The 18470-nt window shown below is 37.7% G+C and overlaps 1 protein-coding gene across 3 annotated transcripts in view; it reads right to left on the bottom strand.

Annotated features, from left to right (window-relative positions):
- Positions 1-18470, bottom strand: part of PRKD1 (protein kinase D1) — a 351724-nt gene that overhangs the window by 53008 nt on the left and 280246 nt on the right. For all 3 annotated transcript variants that reach the window (XM_042235286.2, XM_027957223.3, XM_042235288.2), the window contains 3 exons: positions 4788-4998; positions 3228-3305; positions 1242-1446 (listed from right to left, as the gene is read on the bottom strand). In XM_042235286.2, coding sequence (XP_042091220.1) covers positions 1242-1446; positions 3228-3305; positions 4788-4998 — 494 coding nt within the window. The remainder of the gene's footprint in view (positions 1-1241; positions 1447-3227; positions 3306-4787; positions 4999-18470) is intronic.

Below are 18470 nucleotides of genomic sequence, written 5' to 3' on the forward strand. Positions count from 1 at the left end.
TTACAGAACATAAGCAGAGTGGATCTGGTATAATCATTAAGGGTTGTAGGATTCTTCAGAATGGTAAATGAGCACTGGCTTCAACTTAAAGTTACCAGCTTCAGAGTCAGCCTGTCCTTTGAAGCTTTCATCTTCTAGCTGTGAAAGTCTTAGATGACACTGGCTTCAAATACAAGGCTGTTTTGTCTATATTGAAAATGTATGTGTAGCTATCGTCATTAACTTAGCCCGATTTTTTGGTAACGCTGCAGTTTGCACATCAGCACTTGATGCTTCACTCCATACTTTTATGCTATGGCAATGGCTTATCCAGTCTTTAATAGCTTCACACTCTTCTTCTGCATCTTCCACACTGCTCAGTCTTCACAGACTTGAAAAGAGTTAGGACCTTGATCTGGATTAGGTTTTGCTGTAAGGGAATGCTGCTGTTGGCTTGAACTTCTATCAAGGTTAAACTATTTCCATCAGCAAGGTGCTGTTTTGCTGTCTTATCATTCATGTGTTTACTGGAGTAGCACTTTTAATTCCATCAAGAACTTTTACTTTGCATCGACAACCTGGTTGGCTGATGGTTTACCTCAAGAGGCTGAGCTTCTGACCCATCTCGGCTTTCAACATGCCTTCCTCACTAAGCTTAATTATTTCCAGCTTTTGACTTAAAGTGAGAGACACATGAATGTTTCATTTGAACACTTAAAAGCAATTGCAGGGTTATTAACTAGCTTAATTTCAATACTGTTGTGTCTCAGGAAATAGGGAGGCCTGAGGAGATGGAGAGAGACAGGTAAATGGCTGGCTTGCAGAGATGTCATAACACATAACGTTTATTGATTAAGCTTACTGTCTTATACAGGCTTGGTTTGTCATGCCCCCAAACAATTACAATAGCAACCTCAAAGTTTACTAAACATAGATTACCCTCACAAACATAATAATAGTGAACATGTGTGAAATATTGAGAGAACTACCAAAATGTGACACAGAAATGCAAAGTGAGTAAAAGCTGCTGGGAAAATGGTACTGATAGTCATGTCCTACCCAAGGTTGCCACAGAGGTACAATTTGTTTTTAAAAAAAAAAAAAAGGAATACCTGTGGAGTGCAATAAAATAATAAAACCAGGTACGCCTCTAAACAGAACTTTAGGTTTTCTCTATAATAGATTAAAATATCAAAGAACTTTAAGAAGTAAACACCACTTGGGGCTCGCCTGTCTGACCAAGCCTGGGAGTGCACCCTCACCTGATGGTTCTGTTGGAGTCCTCGTGGTCCGGGTCTGGATCCTGCATTTCCCCACTGTCATTCTGGCACTCGGCCATCGCCATCTCAGCATCCTGGACCATTGCCTCTTCCAATTCATCCATGAGCCCACTGTTTCTTTCACTGTCATTGTCATCGCTCCCTTCTTCCATGACTACGTCAGACTCTGCCCCAGGGCTAAGCAAATCTACAAAATTGTTTTGCACCCATGAAGATAAGGCTAGTATCCTAGAGCCAAGACTTAAGAGAAAGTTAGGCAATCCTAAAACAAATCAATTGGAAGCCCTAAAAATATAGTCATGTGAATAATTCTTCTTTCACTTTCCTTTTAAACTTTAGCTCATAAGTATCTGAATTTATGAGAGGATAAATATATAATTTTACAAGTAGATGCTCATTTTTTAGGCCCCTAAGCCTAGAAGCATAAATACGTCATGGGGAGCCTTGGAAGGACGCCAAGGGTGATACAGAAACAAAGCGCTAGGAAGCAAAGTGATACCAGTGAAGAGGAAACTAATCTTATTTCAGTAGCACAGCACCCTGGTGGGAAAAAGAAATATGTGGGAGGATGTGGGAAACTTTCACGTGCAAGAAGACAGAATGTCACTGACTCCTGATATCCCAGTAACTGTTAAAATCATGAATTTCAATATATTAAATTGGTCACATAAGCAGCAGCATTTAAATAACTATCAAACAAATATTTGATATTTGAAATAATACTGAATCCTGCCATTATACAGTTGATGCTAATGTAATTACTTACTAATATAAAGTTCTTACTTTAAAATTAGAAAATAGACTGATTAGAGCCTATTTAAGGCTGATGGTTTAAACAGCGTGCCAAGTTTGGAAAATGCACATTTTCCCAGATTTTTCAGACTGTATGGAAAAATGCAATTTCAAATTAATCAATATAACAAAAGCTATACTGTTTCCCCTTGCTTCCAGTTATCTAGTACAGGTTGACATTTCCTGGGCCTGAATAAAATCAATACCACATGCCACTTAAACTGGGAAGACTGCCAAGTTTTTATCTTTGGCAGCACTGCAAAGCCAGAAACTACTATGGGAATGTTTTCCTAGAGAGCTTTCTCTTCTTATAGAGAAGAAAGTGGAGAACACAGATAATCACTGTTCTTCAGGAACTCAGAAATACTCAACCAGTTTCTCCGATCTTTTACCACCAGTTTTCTTCTCAGAGGAATCAACAATCTGATAACAGGCTGAAAGTCTAATGCAGTCTACTATCTATGGGAAAAGTCAGTTGGGGACTCTGTGTCAAACGTTTTGTTCAGAATCCATAAGGAATTCTACCAGGGAAGAATATGAGAGCTGTTCCTTTAGAACACAGCATTTTTCTTAGGATTCCTTCCAACTTAATCCATGCAATTGAAGTCTTCCCAAAAGAATATTCCTCAATATAGAAAAGGATATGGAGCTTTTAATTGGCTGGATTAAATTTCCTTTTATTATTATTATTAAAGATGCATGTTAACAAGCACATACACAATGAAAACAGTAACTGGATGGATGAAGAAAGTAGGTAACTGTCTCCGGTCAGTCAATTTCTGTGATTCTTCCCTTGACCAACAGGGAATAAAAGTTAACTTCTGTCTCAATGCTTGGAATAAAAAGGATGGAGGAAAAGACCGATAGGTATATCTTGCAGACATTACAACAATTTCTACATTTCTGAATGAACTAGGATAGGTATAGAAAATAAGAGAGTTGGGGAAGAAATCCTGGATATCCATGTTTTCAGTATGAAGTGGTTCATCATGTAAAAATCTAGAAAATCTCTGGCTCATAACACAATGATGGGTACTTTTCTACAGTAAAGTAGGACAGAGGCTGTAACTTACTGGGTCACAAGTATCTGAATGGAAACAAAAGTAAAAAAAAAATCCCACTAAGTCCTATACAACACATGCCCTAAGAGGGAGAGGAGGCTGACCTTTTACCTACCTCCGTTAATGGTCACTTCACCAAGGCAGTTGTTGGGCACTTTTGGTGCACAGCGTTTATGACAGTTGAATCTGCAATCTAATCACAATGATTTTATTTTGGGTGGCTTAAACAACAAATGCAGGAGACCCGGGTTGGATCCCTGGGGCCGGAATATCCCCTGGAGAAGGGAACAGCTACCCACTCCAGTATTCTTGCCTGGAGAATTCCACGGACAAAGGAGCCTGGTGGGCTTACAGTCCATGGGGTTGCAGAGAGTCAGATACAAGTGAGCAACTAACACTTTCACTTTCAAAACAACAGAAATTTATTCTCACACGGGTCTGGAAGACAGAAATCCAAAATCTTCCTGCAGAAGCTCCAGGGGAGAGTCCTGATGACTGGATTCTGACGGTGGCTGGCATTCCTTGGCTTGTGGGCACATCACTCTAATGTTTGCGTCTGTGGTCATGTCACCTTGTCTTCCTCTGTGTCAAATATCCCTGTCTCTGTCTGGTAAAGATGCTGTGATTGCATCGAACTCTCCTGGATAATCCAGGCTAAACTTCCCATCTCAAAAGCCTTAAGTTAATCACATCCACAGAGACCCATTTTCTACATAAGGTACCATTACAGGTTCTGGGGATTCGTACTAGGACACCTTTAAAAGCCATTATCAGCCACCACAAGTATGGACACAGGGGAAAGGTTAGATGATGATCAGAAGGGAGACTAGGGTCAGAGCCAGAGGAGCAAGGCGGAGAGCTATGTGTACATGGTGAGAGGAGGAGGGAATGTTCACAGGAATCAACCTGGGATCAGCATCCAAAGGAACAAGAATGGTCAGGAAGCCTGCCTGAGATGAGGCTAACCATGTGAGTTCTGGCTGGTCCCTCCAGGTCAGAGGAGGAAACAGAGGACAAATGACAGAACCCTGCCATTAGGTGAGTGTGGGGTTGAGCCAGTGAAGGCCACTGAGGCAGTGGGGGAAGGAAGGGTGAGCCATTCATCTATACTAACCTGTGAGTGAATCAGAAAACACACTCCTTTCTCTAGACGCTTCACTATCAGCCTTGGAAAAGTATTATTAGCATACTGCTATTGTAAGAGCCAGCACACTTTCAGGGACAGTATTGTAGTTAACACAAATCTAATGAGGCCCCTTAGGTCTACACAGAGCTTGCACCATCACAGATGTTGGAATAAGCATGTCCAGTAAGGTGCAAGAACCAGAGCGAGTGAGGTTAAGGAGCTCCCTGGTCCAAATGGGAGGCTGAAGGAGGCTTAGGTAAGATCCAGCACGGGCTTCACTGCTCCCCGTGGGTAGCTTTTTATAGCTATCCATCCGTCACATATTATCTCAGTGGGCTAGCTCCACTGAAACGGTCAGGAGGAGGTGGACAGAGGATCAGGAGGTGAAGGCCTTGAAGGCTGTTTTATTTGGTGCTGATGTTGTAATCACAATGATTTTAGAAGAAAATATTAAAACCAAGCATTCACCTAGAAAGAAAAATGATGAGGAAAACAATGATTTCAAATGGATGAGGATCAAGTGCTGGCTGGTGGCAAAGTCATCCTTACCTTTGCACTGCAGGCCCTGCCTGAAGAGCCCCTTGAGAAGCTTCTTGCAATACTGGCACACAGTGGGCCGGGTATACGAGTGGATGACAAATGTGTGCGGCACTTTAACTTTGGACAGCAAGATCTTGTCGAGCTGGATGGGTCGCCCAATGTACGACTGGGAATTTGACCTCTTCTCTCGACCAATGAAGGACTCAGATGGTGACTTTTGCTATATGTTTGAAAGACAACAGAGGACAATAAGTTGTAAAAGACTGATTTATATGTTTATGTGTTTTTATTTTCATTTTGATTTAATTTTTCGACAAAAGGGTTCACATTATTACTGAGCCAAGGTACTAGTGTAGTAAAACTGACACAAAGAGAGAAATCATTTTCCCAATAAAACACATCCAGCTGTTCAGGTAGTAGTGATGTTCCCAGAGTGATACGGTAAGATGCAAGTGACCTTGACACAGCATAATATATTTATGTATTTTTAAATTGCTTTTTGTTTTACTATTGTATTTAGTGGACTGATTGTTAAGAATGTCAGAGGAATAAACTAAAACTATGTTCCTGTTTATTAATGTAATTTATTTCCCCTTTACTATCTTACTTGAGTACTTTGCTTTTACATCTGAAAACAGAATTGGAGATCTGAATATTTGAACCTGATTTCTGGGACTTTAAAATAATTTTCAGCTTTTCAGTTTCATTAGTTTTAATGGAGAAATATAAAGTTGAAAGCAAACAAAAATATGGTTCTAAATCTCACAGCATATACTACTTCACTGACATTTACTTAAGAGTTACATGTATAAAATGTAAGAAATTCAGGAGGATAATAAATGAAAAGCAAATCCCCCCAGTCTGTCCCATACAGTCCCATCTGAAAAGGGCCGATAGTTTCCTTGGATTTTCTCCAAGAAAAAAAAATATATATATAATTTAAAATTATTCTTTAACTATATAAAAGTAGAGTTAAACTTATACTATCATTTATATAATTGAGAAACAGTGACTACTAGATTATGTAAGACTCACAAATATTAATGTTTTGGTTACAATTATACCTCAGCACACTCCTATTTCTCATTTTGTAATTATGTCATCAGCTCAGTATACAGATTTAAAAAAAAATAAATGAATTAAAATGAACTGTGTTTCCAGTATTTTTGAACAATTTCATGGTATCTCTTGATATCATGGAAATATACTTGGGAATCATCAGAAATAATAATCATTGGAATAAAAGAACTGAATTACTTTTTAATAGTCATTATAATTATATAATTCATTTATTGAGCTCTTAACTTAGTATTAACTCTGAATAATCACTGTTTTAGGTACCTTATAAGACAGGCCTTGTTATCTATAGTTGAGGTATCTAATTTTGGGGTCAAATGCTAGTACATAGTACAGTCAAAACATGAATCTACATTTGTCTGCTTCTAGAGCCCTTGTATCATTGCCTTACTTAGTTAATTTCTATTTTGGGTAATTACTGAAAAGATGAGAAACAAATCATATATACATATAATTTCTATCCCTTTCAATGTCTATCTGCATCAAATGGGAAAATTTTGATTTACAGATTCACTAGCTGCAATAAAAAGAAATTTGAAATGGGATTCTACTTAGGGATATTATGTCTACAGTTACATTTATAACTTCAATTCCATAAAAAACTATGAAGCAGAATTATTCTGGAAGGGTTCAACTCTTGCAGAGACATCACGTGAGCTTTTAAAACTGAGTCTAAGGTTTGCCAAATCAGAATCATAACTATATTGAATAAATACCTTCAATGGAATTTAATTTTACTGGAAAATAAATTCACCGGGTTAGGTCCCGTTTTAACAATCCAATGGGCCAGTTTTAAGTACACTAAAATGAGAAGTGGTATTTTTCCACAGCTGGAAAGTTTCACCACTCAAAATAAAAGCTGATCTGTTGTCACACTTTCTCAGCAGACTTACAATGTTCTCCAATTTGGAAAATCATATGAAAAGTTGACTAAATTACTTTTCAGTTATTATTCTTAAGAGACTTAATTTTAAGCTGTGTAGACAAAGCCAGTTTGATGTTGGATTATTCTGTATTCCATGGAGCAAATTCACTTAGATGAGCAAGAGGCAATCAGATAAAGCTGAATGTTTTCTTCTCACCCAACATGGAAACAGTCACATAAACACTACCACAAACTACAAGAACCAAATTATTCCTGAGAAGTCATTTCATTTATTACTGTCAAGGCAGGATTACATAAGAAATTTTAAAACCTTACATGATTTTAGGGAAAAGAAATTGGCTGTTATTTTGTGGCCGAGTCTGTACTACACATTCAGGCAAAGATGAGATTCACACAGCCACATGTGTCCTTGGCACTCAATAACAATAAACTGCAGATTTATAGTGTCAAAATGAAGACTAGCATTTAAGATACAATAGCAATGTAAGATTTTAACAACATTATCAAAGGGTCCTCTTGTCATTTATAGCATCTTAAAATCAACTGGCAACACAACCATTCTCATGATTCCCTTTTCTTACAGCTCCAAATATAATCAGTCATTTTCAATGTGGCCTCTATTTCTAAATGAAAAAGTGAAGTTTTAAAATCATGAGATGGGGTGCATGCCTGCGGTAACTGATGTACTGGAGACTGAACTGTATTCTATGTTTCTGAGAGTTTATACATATACATTTATACCTGCTTTTCCCTGTTATGCAGCAAAATTAAGAGCTAAGACAAAAAAAGAAGACTGGGTTACTATCTGATGACTTTGTAAATGCTTTTTATCCATTCTTCAAATTGTGAAAAAAAAGCTTTACTGATATATAAGAGATTGTAAAACAAACATTAAAAATAAGATCCTATGAAATAAGGCCATTGACCTGTAATATAAATTTATATTTATAATATTTACCTATATATCATTGGTTACATAAATGTTTAACAACCATCATTTCTGGAATCCTGCCAATCATCCTTTCTAATAATATAAAAGCAAATAAAATGCTTCAAAGGATTTTCAGAATCAGTGATACATTTTGATTAATAATTCACATTCAGTTACCATTTTAAGAAAGTTACTAGTTGTAATTTCTATTTTTATGTGAAATTTTATTTGAAGGTATATATGCCCAAAATCCACATTACCATATTTTTTTGTTTGAAGCATCAAGCTACAGAGTAGGCAAAAATTCAGAAGTTAGTAATTTTAAAGGAAATAGAGGATGGTTTTAAAACTCTCATTGATCTGAATTAAACTAGCTTGGACTTTAAGATAATTACAATAGGAAAGCAGACTTACAATTCAAAGGGTAATGCTGATTTAAAGAACTAGTTTTTATGGAAGAATCTGCCTGCAATGCAGAAGCCCTGGGTTTGATCCCTGGGTTGGGAAGATCTCCTGGAGGAGGGCATGGCAACCCACTCCAGTATTCTTAACCTGGAGAAGCCCATGGACAGAGAAGCCTGGCGGGCTACAGTCCATGCGGTTTCAACGAGTCAGACACGACAGAGTGACTAAGCACAGTTCATGGATGTTATGCATTATTATACAAAGAAAAGAGATATGGTATCATTGCATTTCTTCATTAACTTACTCATGTTAATATTTTTTATGTACTTGCATATTTGTATTAGGTGAACTGAAAGTGCTAGTTGCTTAACAGTGTCTGACTCTTTGTAACCCCATGGACTGTAGCCCACCAGGCTCCTCCATCCATGGAATTCTACAGGCAAGAAAATGGCAGTGGGTAGACAATCCCTTCTTCTGGGGATCTTCTCGACCCAGGGATCAAACCTGGGACTCCTGCATTACAGGCAGATTCTTTACTGTCTGAGCCACCCAGGAAGTATATTTGTATACTTAATCATTATAAGTACATTACATTTTTAAAGTAAGATCTTTATGGTAGAGAAAATTCTTGCTTACCTATCAACACTAGTGAAGTTTTTACTAGGTTTACTAGTTTAACTAAATGGTGTTTAAATTAATCTCCACTGTTACTTGCTGTTCCAGTCTGGCACTGTGTATTTGGTAAACCTGGGCAATCTGCAGAATGAGTGTTGTGTTTTCTTTTTTTTCTCTCTGGGAATAGAGAGGAAAGTTGAAATGTTTTGGAAAGGAAGAAGCAAACAGCAACATTTTGTTTCATTCTGCTTCATTATTATGTGTAGAGCAATGACTGGCTCAAAACTCTGAACAGATATAACATTCTCTTCTCTATAATTATGGTAAGCACATGTAAGAAGAGGATGCGCTTCTAAAAATTTACATTTTTACAGTAGCCATTAGTCTTATGTATTGTTCTTTTCCTGAGTGGAGGAGTTTGGATCAAATTGCAGGTGTGAAACTTTTCTGAGAGCTGACATCACTGTATGACATGGTATTTGTATGGACTGATGTCAATGATCTGATCTGGCAAATTACAGATGATGAAAAGTATAAAGATCTCTCTTATTCTCCTTGTTTAAGAAGGATCACAGTCATGAATGGAAGAGAATATGAGAACAGAAAAATGATGAAAGCTGAATTTTAAAGCCAAGATTAGACATTAAAGATTCTAGAGATTAAAATGTTTTTAAAGACTGTGGTTTCCTGAAGTGTCTGTAACATCCACATGTTAACAGTGTTTCACGTGAAATGACTGCTAAAGTTAAAACTGTACGCACTGAACACCTACTTATAGAGATAATGCATCTTGCTTCTCTAGACAAGGAATCTGTTTTTTAACCTGGTATATTAAATAATGACTCAGCAAGTTTGGAACCCTCCCAGGAAATGACTGCTTAGATTACATTATGGAAACTCCAACTGCCAGCACATCTTTAAACATTCAACAGGACTTTGAAACAATTTCCCAACAAGGTATATTCCCTTCACAGTTCAAAATGAATTCTCTTTATTAGTAAATCTAAAAAATAGAGGGGGAAAAACTGCCTTTACTTGTGGTTTCTTGTCATTTATGTAAAAATTAAAAATAAGATTTCCTGAGAGATAAAAGTCACTTTATAAAAAGCAGCATTCAAATGAAACTTTATCCAGTATTAAAATATTTATGTTCATTAAATAAAGTCCACTTCATAGACCCATAATGGCAACTGAATTTGGAGTGGCATAAATTCCTATTGAGTTAAAAAGAAACGGAAAAGTGTTACACTTTGAAGTCTATTTCTGGATTTATCATTTTCAGGACTCCTTTTGGTCTTAATCATTAACACAATGGGGCTTCCCTGGTGGCTCAGACAGTAATAAATCCGCCTGCAATGCAGGAGACCCAGGTTCAACTACAGGGTCAGGAAGATGGAGAAGGGAATGACTACCCACTGCAGTATTCTTGCCTGGAGAATTCCACGGACAGAGGAGCCTGGTGGGCTACAGTCCATGGGGTCGCAAAGAGTCGGACACAACTGAGTGAGTAACACTTTCACATTTGCACTTTTCACTACACAGTAAGCTCCTAAGGGAAGGACAGTGTCTTAATCACATTTGTCTTCTGTTAATAGAAAGAAGAACCTGGTACAATGCAAGTAATAAGCAATGCTTGAACCATAATGAATGTTTTCAAGAAATAAATGTATGCAAATAATGGATGAGACATTTCAATAGAGATGTTCGAAATACAGACTGTTGATACAAGCATTAAAAAAAAAATAGTATTACATGCACTGTAACACCGACACACTTGCTCTACAGAATTTCAATTTTGAGAGAGTACAATTGACTAAGCAATGTTTTTCACTGGAACTGTTCTCTGTACTTGTCTGCCTGCTCCTCATCCCTACTTAGCATATACAACACGTATACAATGTCTATCGCAACTCTTCTGCTCTAAAAAGAGGACAGGCGGAAAGCTCAGCTATGCACCTGTAGGCTGTTAATATTAGTGGGTGTCAGGAATGCAACAGAGAATGGTGGAGCTTATGGAAAACTGGAGAGGACAGGTTCAGTTTAAAAGTGATGGCTGTGGCTCAAACACTTCTAACGGCTGCCATGTGATTGCAAAAGCCTTATGTTTTCAGCTTTTTTAGTTTTACAAAAGAAGCAGAAAATCTAGGTGCTTTATGAAATAACTCTATTTCTAAATATCGGCGACTCTGAAAACAATTCTGCAACATTCAGTCAACTGAACTGGGGAATAAATCTGGTAATGGGGAGGAGTTTGAGACCTCTGGATTAGATAAAGACATAAATCATTTCTATAACTTTTGTATGTGCCAGATTCTTTTCATGGCACTTCATGTAAAGTCATCAACTCATTTCAATCCCATGATCACCAGGTTTTTTAAAGATAAGGAAACTGAACCATAGAAAGATTACATCATCTGCCCAAGATCATACAGCCTGTAAAATGCAGAACCGTGAACTCAGGTAGTCTTGTTCTGGGCTTGCTTCCTCTTTTCTTAGTCTCTCCCAGCTCTCATATCCCCTGATTTTATACTAATATAAAAATAGAAAATATTTTCTGCCCTTCATTTAAGTCATGAAAGAAGAGTTCATAGAAATGAGAATAACAAAGCAACAGTATGTTCTACATGTCAAGTGCATTGTGAAAATATTGTGAACCATTTACCCTTAAACCACAGAAGAGATTTTCAAGCAGTTTGCCTGTGCTCAGAGGATAGCATCAGAGTCAAACATGCGTCCAGAACATTATGACTAGCAGAATATATAGCTTCTATGGTTTAAGTATCCCTCAGTTGCCTGCCTACTTTCCTATCCAGCTGCTGTTATGCTTAAAAGATATAAGCACCACTGTGTGAGACAAAGCCAAGCAAACATTAACCTTTTATTACTGAAGTGTTAAGATCTAGCCTTTTTGATTATCAAAGAACTGGGCAGAATAGTGCCTTATAACAATTTGCCCCTACTGCTATCAAGATGGATCTACCTAATTTAACAAGTGTTTCCTAGGACAAATTCTACGCAAAGGCTCAAGTCAGTGCTATAGGACATACAAAGATCAGTCAGTACCAGTCTCTGTGCCCAATAAGTTTACTACCCAACAGAATTCTGGACACAACATAACTGTTATTAATTTGTGCCCTTTCCTTCTTTAGGTTCTGCCTTACTCTTCAGATTCCAGGTAATATATCACCTTCTCCAAAAGGCCTCCAGACTACCTCATTTCCTGCCCACATCCCTTCCACACTCTTTTACTCTCTGGCACATCGTACTTTCTCATCCAGGGCAATTACTGCAGCCTACAACTTGTCTTACTTACCTGTTTATTAGGTAAACATAACCATCTCCCTTCAGCAGAATATAAGTTCCATGAGTATGGGAACTTGACAATTTTGTTCATCACTGTATCATCAACTTCTGGAAAACTGCCTCACACAGAGTAAGTGCCCATATGCATCCAGGTTCAAAGAAAAAATAAACCACTTCCATGGTGGAGATGAAGGGGTCATTCAGAAAAGGAGTTTCCTGAGGAAGAGGTACTGGGTATGGACCCTGAAGGGAGTCTTGCCATGCAATGGCTATCTATGTTAACTATTATTAGCAGCCAAAATTCTGTTTGGGACAATTCAGTCCTCCCCGTCTTTGGACTGACTGGTGCTACTGCTGCTAAGTCGTTTCAGTCGTGTCTGAGTCTGTGCGACCCCATAGACAGCAGCCCACCAGGTTCCCCCAGCCCTGGGATTCTCCAGGCAAGAACACTGGAGTAGGTTGCCATTTCCTTCTCCAGTGCATGAAAGTGAAAAGCGAAAGTGAAGTCACTCATTCATGTCCAACTTCGCGACCCCGTGGACTGCAGCCTACCAGGCTCCTCCATCCATGGGATTTTCCAGGCAAGAGTACTGGAGTGCGTTGCCGTTGCCTTCTCCTTGGACTGACTAGAGGCTTCTTTTATATACTCTGAAGCCTGTTTATCCCACTTGGAAATGATTATCTAACCTCACCCATCATCACTACTAGTGAAACAGTGAAACACGACAGTGAATGCTTAGTCTCAGGCTATTTTATGAAGGGAAAAGAAACGATTGACATCTTTCCACAACACTTAGATGAGTATTTCACCTCAAAAATGGGGAATCTGGGATTTTCCAAAGCAGTTCCTGGGCAACAGGCAAGTCTCAATACCCCTGTGAAATGGAGTTCAGATATGAACACTCTGGTGCCATGCCCTGTAATTCCCTGAGTGGAGGGTACGGTGTTTGGTGAATTTTAAATTGTTTGGTGCTATTCTGTTACAATTTTGACTCTATAGGGCTGGAACTACCTGCCAAGTGTGCAGATAAATGAGTTTGGCTACTCAGCTGGATACCCTAAATATACAGCATAAATAAAATCTAATCAACACCTTTTCAAAACATTGAAAAGGACTGCTACAGGGCAGGAAAAAAGTGTACCCCCTGCTCAGAGGTGATGGATGCTGTTTCACAGTAGAGAATCCACTTTTAATGTTTGAAGCAATTTGTGAAAGCTTTCACACTAATAAAATATATAATCTCTTAAAAATACAAGGTGATCTGGATTTGCTGAGTGCTAAAGCAGTCTTGGAAGTTACATTAACTTTTATATTGCCTCACTCTTTTTAAGTAAACAGAAATGAAGGATAAAGGAACCTAACTATTTTCTTAAGCAATCCACCCTTTCCAGGGAAAGCGCTAGACCTGTTGGAGAGTTGTTACAAACTGCATGCACTGTTCTTCCAAAATGTCAGTTAGTTACAGTCTGTAAATCTGTGGGTTCTTGGAGGAAAGGGGAAACATAAGACCACCTCTCCATAAGGATAAACTTGAGGTCAGTGTAACCTTAACGTCATATGCTATACATTCACGAAATAAAAATGGAGCATTTCCACTGAGGAAGGAAGTAACTTTGCATGTCAACAAGTGGAGGGCTTTAACTGTCAGATTTCATCTACATATAGAATGTAAACTGGAAGGTAAGCAGATCATGTGGAAAATTCAAGAATAGCGATTTTAGGGATACATATTCTCATAGTGGGCTTCTGTAGTGGCTCAGAATGTAAAGAATCTGCCTGCAATGCAAGAGAAAGTGAAAGTGAAGTCGCTCAGTCGTGTCTAATTCTTTTCGACCCCATGGACTGTAGCCTATGAGGCTCCTCCATCCATGGAATTTTCCAGGCAAGAATACTGGAGTGGGTTGTCATTTTCTTCTCCAGGGATCGAACCCGGGTCTCCTGCACTGCATTGTAAGCAACTGCTTTTACTTAGTCTGAGCCACCAGGGAAGTGCAGGAGACTCAGGTTCAATCCCTGGGTCGGAAAGATCCCCTAGAGAAGGATATTTGACCCTGATTGAATTGACAGTGGGCTTGGCCTCAGTTTATGAGTTCATGGGAAAGCTGAATGAAACAATCTGGAAAGATGCTTTCCTATGGATTACTGCCTTGGACACACCAAGGAGAAGCTGGAAAAAGCATGACATAAACACAGTGCAAAGCTGCAAAGTTGCCTCTCCCTTCAAAAACGGCCCACAAGGATAACTCTACGGGATCTTATAGAAGCTTAGCCTATAACAATCAATGATGAATATATAGCATGTGTGTTTATGTATATGTGCACATGTGCTTTTGCAAGAATCAAAGAGTAGATTTTAATGCAACTTAAAACAGAGAAAGAAAAGTATGAGACTTTTTCCTTTACCTACAAAAGAAAAAAAATAAAGAAGCTGACTTTTAAAAGTATAGGAAAGAATTAACTCAGTGAAAATATGTCGTGTACATAGCTACAGAGAAACAGACACTTCCAAAAACTGGGCTATTTGGGGAAAAGTCCATTTGTTCATAACTTCTGGACTCTGTTGTACCTTGCATCTCACTCTATTTATTACCAAAATTGCAATACTCTTATCACTCTTGAGAAGGGAGTGATGACTTCATCTCACAAGACAGAACCAATCTAATGGTTAGAACCAGGTCTTGTGGACCAAGTAAAATGATGTATCTAAATATTTGTGAACACACTGATAAAACATTTTAGAAACTGAATTATTTCTAAAGTTTCTAGAAGTTTAATTTATAATTTATAGTACCAATTTCAATCTTCCATTCTCTTCACTACTCCTTATTATTTCTTCTATACAAACCTTTATTTTTTTCTTGAGTCAGAACATTTATGAAGATACAGAAACTCTCCAAGTAAAAACGAGCAACCTTTTTTCATAGTACTCAGCTAGGAGCACTGTGGTCACAACTGACGACTATGGCAGGCTGGATGTGACACTAGACAGGCACAGACAGCCACTGAGCAAATGCTTGTCACTGGTAACAGGGTGGGTGTGGGGCGGTTTTGCATCTTAAATCAGAGAACGATGCTTTGTGTCTTAAGGCAGGGCTGTGGAGGAGTGTTAAGGAGGCCAAAGTATCTTTGCAATATGACTGCATGAGTCTTCACTAAAGATTCATCCGTTTAAAAGATCAGCCAGTGAATGTGGACAAGTGGTAATATGATGTCCCCTTCCTCAGTGGAGCTCATGAAGAACTCTCCAGCTGTGTTCACATTTAGAATTCCACATCTGGAAGTCTATGTGCAGCTGCTACTGCTGCTAAGTCACTTCAGTCGTGTCCGACTCTGTGCGACCCCACAGACGGCAGCCCACTAGGCTCGCCCGTCCCTGGGATTCTCCAGGCAAGAACACTGGAGTGGGCTTCCATTTCCTTCTCCAGTGTATGAAAGTGAAAAGTGAAAGTGAAGTCGCTCAGTCGTGTCCAACCCCTACCGACCCCATGGACTGCAGCCTACCAGGCTCCTCCATCCATGGGATTTTCCAGGCAAGAGTACTGGAGTGGGGTGGCCATTGCCTTCTCCATCTATGTGCAGAGTATGAAATAATAATGTACATATGGTAAGCTAGACACATTGGATGAAATCAGGCAACAGCTGATTAACAGCACATCAAAGTAGGCCTCACACTCTTAATTTTGCTGATGGGCTCCTTCCTGACAAACCTACCACCACACACACTCTTCTGACTCTCAGGAGAAGGGCTGCTTGAGGAATTCTTGGATGTCTTTTCCTCACTGGAAGTATACACTGGAGAATTAGTTTACACAATCATCAAAAGAAATCTCGAAATATCTGGCTAATGTACTACATAGACGTCATGGCACATATTGAAATGGAAAAACGACTTATTCATTCAGATTAATCACCAGGATTCCTGGAACTCCAGAACACAAGTGTAACAAGTAAAGTCTCTACCTCTAGATAGACTTTTGCTTCTTTGGAAAATATCCTGGAAAATATTTGGCCAGAAATTTCACCATAGTTACATTCAGGATTAGAAATAACTTTCCCCCCATTATTTGCTCATTTGAAAGGAATCTATCTTGACTATTATAAAGCATATCAGGATCATATCCAATTACAGGTAGATAATGTAATACTGGTATGCTTTTTTTTTTAATTTATTAATGAACAGAAACAGTAACTGAATGAGTCATCTTGTGGGCAGAGTTTCTAGGAAGTATGCAGCAAAGAGTTCTTTTTGGTACAATGCTTGTCTTAATTAAATGGGAGTCAGTAAACTTTATTAAAAATAATAGCAGTTTACAGCAAATTATTATTTAGAAAATATGTATCCTCTCATAAAAAGTTAAACTGAATATTTTCCAAATTTTATATAAAAAAACCCTAATGTATGTGAAGTGTAAATAGTCAAACATAGGAAAAGCTTTTTAAATAAGCAATTTATATTCTAATAATATCTGTAAGTCAGTCTGAATGTTAAGAATTACCAAAAGACTTGTCTAAAAGCATTTAATTTCACACACACATAACAATTCTAGAGCCTCTTAACTTCAAAGCTGTGATAGTAAATGTTTCCTTAAAGACACTTTAAAACATTTAAAATAACTTCAGCAAAGTTCTTAAATTTTTAAAAAATTCCATAAGGCCTACCTAACGTAAAAAAAAAAAAACCAATCATGCCATGACTGTGTCCTGTCATTACAAAGGACACCGGTGCTTTAAATTCTGTTCCACTTTCTAACTTGACTTCAGCTCACTCATGTAAAGAGAAAACTATTTTTCTGAATCATTTGAAAAGAATATAATATTTAATCTGCCTACAATGATTTATTTTCAATAGTATTCCACTTATAGTAAGATAAGGAGTGAAAATATGTTTTCTGTTTTAAAGTATCAGTATGTGAAAAAGCCATCAAAAACACATGTAAAATTGAAGATATACTTCCACCACTGATTAACAGACAGAATAGTACATATTCTAAATAACAACCAACAAGCAACTCAATACAGAAAGAGACAGGGAATTCACCACAGGTAAAATACAAATGGCTAATAAATATATGAAAAGCTGTTTCTCTTCTCTAGTAAAGAAATGATATTTTTTAATAGAAATTATTTTACCTATCCAATTAGTGGATAATTGGATAATTTAAAAATACTGATAAAACTGACTGTTGGGAAGAGTATGAGGAAACAGACTCTCATACACTGTAGTCAGTGAAGTTATACATTTAAACTTTTACAACGTTTTGAAGAACTAGTTGGCCACAAAATGCATATATTCTTTAGTCTACTTGGCTTCTAAGGATATAACCTTCTGGAGTCAGTCAACAAATACTTACTGATAAACCTATAATTAAACCTACACGTTTACAAATGTGAAAAAAATACAGACAAGGACACTTATTTCAGTATTGTTTTTTAAAGAGGAACCAATCTAATAGATAGAGATTAATTAATATGCATCATTGCAATGTAATACCAGGGGCTTCTACAAAAACTTTTTGTTTGCATTTTGTTTCCCTTGGCAGCTAATCCATGAAGGCCTGGCTGCCTGTAAGCTGTACAACTTGCATAGAAAAGCCAGCTACTCTTCAGTCTTCTTTTACACAATCTGCTCTGAGTTCAGTACAGGAGGGTGAAGTGGAAAATGCTTCCTATCCTTGTTTGGCTTTATTCCCAAAGGATAATTTGAAGGGAAGGATACTACTCCACATTCAAAATTATGTCTGGAAGGCACTGTAAATTACAAAATTTTAATTTACAAGAATATCATTGACCTAGCATTTACTCTGGACTTTTCTAAGTAGGGCACATTTTGAACTAGGTTGATTTTTCAAACATGGGAATTTACTATTATTGAAGAAGATCTCTTCATTTTACATCTTATGAATCAAGATATCTTGACTTCTCAATTTTATTTAACCCAGAACACGTTCTGGTTGTGTTTTCATTAGCATCCTTTGTTAGAGTTACCTTAACAAGACCATTTTAGAATGGACACTGATAACGGTATTTGACATTTATAGTCTCATGAAGGAAAATAATAATATGTCAACCGTCAATTTACCAGAAGTACAGAAAAGAAAAATGAAACATTAACAAGTCAACTGGTCAAAACAAGTTATCACAATAAGAGCACTGCTGTATATCCTGCTTTAAGACTTGACTTCTCCCCAGTGTTTAGGTCGTTAATTGCCTAAGATGGATAAAAAGTCAATTTTTTGAGGGGAGTATTTCTCAAAACCTTTATGAAAGAAATGAGCTTCTTCTCCATATATAATTTCTTCTTGGATGGAGACCTTAATACATACAGTTGCATACCATCCTTTTTAAATAGACTGTGATTAGACTATAAATTAAATAGACTGTGATGATACATTAGGAAAAAGCTCCTTTCCTAAAAAGTTGTAGTCATTTTCAGACGGTGGCTGCTCTGTGCCTTACTGTGCCGACCAACACTGG

The sequence above is a fragment of the Ovis aries genome, chromosome 18 (genome assembly GCF_016772045.2).
Source record: "Ovis aries strain OAR_USU_Benz2616 breed Rambouillet chromosome 18, ARS-UI_Ramb_v3.0, whole genome shotgun sequence".
NCBI classification, from domain to species: domain Eukaryota; kingdom Metazoa; phylum Chordata; class Mammalia; order Artiodactyla; family Bovidae; genus Ovis; species Ovis aries.